The 6,000-nt window shown below is 54.5% G+C and overlaps 1 protein-coding gene across 1 annotated transcript in view; it reads right to left on the bottom strand.

Annotated features, from left to right (window-relative positions):
• Positions 1-2,291, bottom strand: part of MYO5B (myosin VB) — a 149,933-nt gene extending 147,642 nt beyond the window's left edge. Inside the window, exon 1 of the mRNA XM_059491981.1 lies at positions 2,161-2,291. Coding sequence (XP_059347964.1) covers positions 2,161-2,187 — 27 coding nt within the window. The 5' untranslated portion in view covers positions 2,188-2,291. The remainder of the gene's footprint in view (positions 1-2,160) is intronic.
• Between the last annotated feature and the right edge of the window lie 3,709 nt (positions 2,292-6,000).

A 6,000-nucleotide genomic window follows, 5' to 3' on the forward strand; every position in this document is an offset into this window, starting at 1 on the left:
TGGGCATCACCCCTGTCTCCCTGGGCTGTCACCCCTGCATAGAGCTGACCCGCAGGTGAGCACCAGGACCGAGCCCAACACATCCTCTCTGCCTCGGGGACTCCACAGCCACCAGCACCACCAGGCTCAGCACCTCCAGGCTGTGGGGTTTGTTGTGGGTTTTAAGCCTTCTTTGATCTTTTTCTTGCGCTCTCAAAGTCGCAGGAAACATTTTTCCTGCTGCTTCAAAGGCCAGAGCTGGCACAGGGGCCCCATGCAGCAGACAGCCCAGCAGGACAGCCCTAAATTTCACCATGACTCAGTTGCACAGACAGCCCTTGTGGGCTCCAGCCCCTGGCCCCATCACCTAAAAATCCAGCTGCATCCCTAGAATGTTCCTGCAAAACCGACAGGCAACAGCAGAAGGACCGGTGCTGAAGCGCCTGCTCTCACCAACAAACTTTGTTGTTGTTAAAAATAAACCTAAAGTTAACAACACACACAGGTTGCCATCAAATCCCCACCCCCTTTCTCATCAGAAAGTCCCTACACAGCAGAAGGATCCCAAGCAACGCCCCAGGAGGCAGCTCACACCTGCTCAACAGACCAACAGGAGTGTAAACCAGGGCAGCACAAAAAGACAACGCAGGTTAACTACTGCTCATCAAGTCAAAAATCAATTAACCAGGCTGCTTTAATCAGCCCATCAACAGGGATAGCACAGCACTGGGGGCCAGCCCCCCTCCTGCCAGGGATGCTGGCCATCACATCCACGCACTCATCCTGAGAGGTGCTGGGGTGGGCACGGCAGGGCTGTTTAGCCACAGCTCTACTCCTGCTCCTCTCCAGGTTTTCCAAGGGGAAAAGATGTTCCAAACTTGGCTTTTGAAGTGCTCCCGAGAAGGATGGAGGTCATCCCGCTCACAGACAGCCCAGCTCAGTCCAGCAGGGCCTCTGCAATGCCCACAGGTTCAGAGGAGATCACTGGATCCACCATTCATCCTGCATCCCTTTGATGGCCAAAGGAAAGGTTCGTGGCAACCCCCGACGTTACATAAAAAAGCTGCTGGCAGAATGAGTTACAGGAGCAGAAATCTGCAGCAAAGTTAAGCCCGGGGGACACAAAGTGATTCTGGTGCCAACCTGGCAGCACCTCCACGAGCTGACCACGGCCACAGGGAGAGCCCAAACCACTAAAACTCCCATTATGACAACAGATGATGCTGACACTGCCACACAGCACAGCCTTTTCCGAAGCCAAGCGCCGCTCCCGGTGGGTCCCTGCCCGGCGGTACCGATGGTTTTGGCATTCCCGGAGCGCGGCTGCCCCCGAGCAGCCCCGGGAGATGCGGAGCGCGGCGAGAGGGCTCTCTCCCCATCAGCGAGCTCCGAGCCAGGCGGGTCTCGCACTGCCTGCGAGAGCTCTTTCATCGGGACAGGTCAATCGGCACAGATCTCTCCGGACACAAACTCCCGCGGGGAAAGGGAGCGGAAAGCCCCGAACTGTGTGGGAGGCATCCACAGCCCAAGGGCTGGGGTTACCCGAGTACCCCACAGACACAAAATAACAAAAAAAAAAAAAAAAAAAAAAAAAAATTAAAACCAGAGCGGAAACTGTTTTTCTAGTCCAGACCTCAGACTCTGCTTTAAACAGAGCACCTGAGCCTCACAATTACCACCACGATCGCTTTTTAAGAGCAAGGCAAGCGTGGGGCCGGTCGGGGCGCGGTGCCCGGCCAGGCCACCAGCCGTGCCACCAGCCGTGCCACCTTCCCTGGCTGCCATGAGGAAGCGGGCGCGTCCCATCGCGCCCCTGCCAAGGGATCTCATCCAGGACTTGTGGAACAAAAAGGGCTCTGGAAACCGGACACCGCGGAAGCGTTTCGGTGAGTTGGGGCACTCGCTCTGCGCTCCTGTGATTCCGCACCTTCCCGTCCCTCCGGCCCGGGCTTTGGGAATCGAGCAGGGCAGGAATCGAGCAGGGCAGGAATATCCCGGGAGGGCTCCGGGAGGGCTCCGGGAGGGGTTCGGGGCCTCGGGGGCACGGCGGGGGTGCCGCTCCGCATCCCGCCACCTGCGGGAAAGTTGCGGGGCCCCTCCCGGGCCGGGAACGGGCCCCCCCCGAGGGCAGGGGGAGCTCGGAGAGGCGCCCGCAGAGCCCCCCGCGCCCTCCCCGCTCACCTTGGTGTAGAGCTGCGCGGTGGACATGGCCGGGGCGGGCGGCGCTAGGCGCGGGGCATGGGGGCGGCGGGCGGCCGGACCGACCGCCGCACGGACACACGGACGCACGGACGCACCGGCGCTCCGACCTTTACACCCGCCGCGGCCGGCCGGGCGCGGGCACGGGAAGCGAAGGGAGCGGCAGCGGCAGGAGGAGGAGGAGAAGGAGAAGAAGGAGGAGGAGGAGGAGGAGGAGGAGGAGGCAGCAGCACTGCTCCGCCTCCGCCGCGCCCCGCTCAGGTATGGGGAGGCTCGGCCCGGCTCCCTTCGGTTTCCTTCGGCTCGGCTTTTATTATTAATATTTCTTTTACTTAAAAAAAAAAAAAAAAAAAAAAAAGAAAGAAAGAAAGAAAGAAAAATTAAAAAGCTGTTTTTTATAAATATTTTCCTTCCCGGCCGCTTTACCCCGCGGCTCTCGGCATCCCCATCCCCCCCGGGCAGGGTGCCCCCGGCAGCGCAAGTTGGTGCTGCGTTTGGAAGGGTTTTGCCTTTTATCCATCTCCCTTTCTCACAGAGGAAGAGTAATTAAGCCCCAAGCAGGTGGCCCTTGGTGGTTTTCGGGTCTTCCATCGCCCACCGGGCTCTGGGGATCCCCCACGCTTTGAGGAGTGAGGGACGGCATCGCTGCGGTGTCCTTTGCCAGGACACACCTGTTCCCGGGACAGGAGCATTGCCCTCCTGACCCCCCTGGAAATCAGCTCGAGAAGTGTGCCAGGGATAGGCTTTGCTCTGTCTTCTGCCTGCAGGTGGGCTTGGGGTCCCACCAGCACCACTGCTCCTGGGCGCTGCTTGTGTGCCGCTCCTACACCGGCGGCAGGAATTCCAACTTCCACAGCAACAGCCAAAAATTGATCCCAGCCCGTCAATCCTGGCCGTGCTGCTTCCCTCCATCCCACGGGAGCACCCTGTTCTGCAATTCATGCTTAGACGGCACTTTCGGAGCCTGGGAAGCAGAATGAAATGCAAAGCTCTCCTAATTAACCACTACTGCTATTCTTTATCATTCGAGGTATTTTGCATATTAAGCGAGCAGGCAGAAGCCCGCTCAGCGATCCTGCTCCCCGTCACCGGTGTTTGCTCCGTCACTGGGATCCCTCCCGCCCTGGTTTCGGGCTGTGCCGCTCACAGGCACCCACACTGGTGGCATCTCACACTCTGCTCCTTGTCCCCTGCAGGATAAAACTCTTCCCCCCTGTCACATTTTCCCTCTTCCACCCCAGGGCCTGGCAGGGTGCAGTGCTGATGTGGTGGAAGGACAGCCAGCATTGCAGATACCTCTCTTTTCCAGCTCTGATATCCTTGATGAATAAAAAAAAAATATTGCAGGTGGCTCTGGGGGGAGTCTGGGAAGGAGGAAGGGAGGGGAGGAAAAAAACTGCACCATGTCTAGAAATTGCCCTGGGAAAATTTGACAGCATAATCCCTGCAAAGCCTCCAAGAGAGCTTAGTCAGGCAAACAAAACTTGCTCCTCTCATTTCATTAAATCAGCTGCGGAAACAAAACGTGGAGCACTGGTGGAATTAGAAGCAAAGCTTTCAGTGAAGCTGGGGTAGCAGTGATAGCCCCGAGGCAAAGCACAGGCATTCCCGTGGAACACCAGCTGGTGTCACATGCGATTCTCCATTAATCTAAAACTTTAATTAAACTCAGAAACTGAAAACCCCAAAATACATACAGAATCCCTGAAGTACATCCTAACTGCTGAGTTGCTGGAAATTGTCTCCTCCAGGAGACAGAAGCTTCTTCCCACTTGGGAATCAAAACTTGTGTTGATCAAATTTAACAGGCACGGCCTCTTAAATAGCAGTTTATGGTACCCCCTCTTGCATTCACATAGAGGGCATTTTGAGGTAAAAGTTAACTAAATACCAGGGGTTTTCCCCTTTAAGCACAGTTTCTTTACAAGCACAGGATGGGTTGGAGTTCATTTTAAGGTCCTGCCCTTGTCCTTGTGTTGTAGTGACACATGGAAACCCCAGGAACAGATGGATGGATGGATGGATGGATGGATGGATGGATGGATGGATGGATGGACAGGTGATGGCACAGCCAGTGAGGAGCATCAATTCTGACAGCTCTAAATGTCATCAGAACAGAGCTGGCTGTTGTTAAGTGTGACCCCAAGTCCTGAATTTTTGCATGCAAAGATGTCCCAGAGACCTCAAATCTGGATTTCACTCCTCCTGTGCCTCACAGAAGCCACCACGTGCCACATCTGGGGACAGTCTGAGCCTGGCAGAGTCACAGTACCCTGGGTGTGGCTGCACGGGCTGTTTCTGCAGCCTGCGTTAAAGTAATGATAAATTATTCCAGGTGATAAAGAAATAAATAATTAACATTCCTGCAAATAGATTCTGTCCAGAGCCTGCAGCCCAGCCCCAGGGAGCAGGGACCAAGCCAGCATTGTGCCACAGGGCACGGGGAACCAGTCCAGAGGTCATCATCTTGTGTGTGGCCAAAAACACCACCATGAAAAGCCCTGGGGTTGGTATTAAAGTCCTTGTAAGCAGGTGAGCACATGTAGAAAAGTCTTAAAGCCTTGGGAGATGCTGAGGATTCAAACTCTGGAGTGAGTCTGGGATGATGTGATCAGGGACTTGCATTCTCAGCCCTGCCACAGGCAAGTCACCCACACGCTCCACACCTCTGCTCTCCCTCTGTCACCATGAAAAATTTAATTAAAAATACTGGTAAGAATATTTTGCAGAGCCCTGGTATGTGTCTAAGTGAAGAGGCTGTGACTGCCAGGTTTCTAAATGCCACTGGTTCTGTCTCTGTGTGGCTCAGAGCCCTGGTGCAGGGCAAGCTCAAGCCTGGGCCAGGCTGCTTCCCTCCCCAGTGGCGTCCCTGCGCTCCAGGTTTAATAGCTGGTTTGCCTGCAGGATTGCTCACTGGGGCAGGAAATGCCACAGGATTTCAGGAGCAGCAGCTAATGCTCAGGAGGTTCCCGGCACCTGCAAGCCACAATTCCAGCTGTGTTTGGCACCTGCAAGCCACAATTCCAGCTGTGTTTGGCTCATTACTGCCTGGTGACCTGCAAGCCAGAGGCGTAACCTGAGCACTGGCCCCAGGCAGGCAAAGGCACCACCAAGCTTTGCGGAACGTTCTGCCTGGTGCCCTATTTACCCAGTTTACTGCAAGGAGATCCAAGGAGCTGGGAGAAGATGGAAATCTGCAGGATTAAGGAAACCCTTCACTCTTGAGTGAGAAAATCGTCCTTACTGCATCACTCATCTGTCGGGGGCAGCGAGAAGGAGCCTCTTGAGGAGGCTCTGACCCAGCCAGCCTCACCAGTTGTTCTGGACCAACCTGAATCCTGTAAAGCTCTTGGCAGCAAAGGGCTCAGCCCCAGCAACACGCTCACCCACCAACAGCTTTGTCTCAGGAGAGTTTAGCTCCCGTTATCCCGTGGGAATTCACTCCTACTGAAGGCAAACTTCTTTTAATCTTGTGCAGACCTCATGTTCGTTGCAGAGGAAATTTGCCTCCAGGAGCAGGAGCTCAGACACTCTATAAATGTTTGATAGCTCTGACCACCTCTTCTGAGTTATTATTTTATTAGAAAAGGAGATTTATTATGGTTCTGGATGACTTGAATTCACAAAGCTCACCAGTGTGGTATTTTTTTTATCTCTCATATCGAGTGTACCCAACAAATGTCACAGCCTTTAATAACATGCTTTAATTAATCCTGGAATTCTGGATGTGCTATTATCTTCATTTTTCAAAGGGAGGTCACAATAGTAAAGGAAAATCTACATTGCTTGCACGGGCTACTCCAGGAGTCTGCGGCAGTCCAG

Source organism: Ammospiza nelsoni, chromosome Z, assembly GCF_027579445.1.
Source record: "Ammospiza nelsoni isolate bAmmNel1 chromosome Z, bAmmNel1.pri, whole genome shotgun sequence".
Classification (NCBI taxonomy): Eukaryota; Metazoa; Chordata; class Aves; order Passeriformes; family Passerellidae; genus Ammospiza; species Ammospiza nelsoni.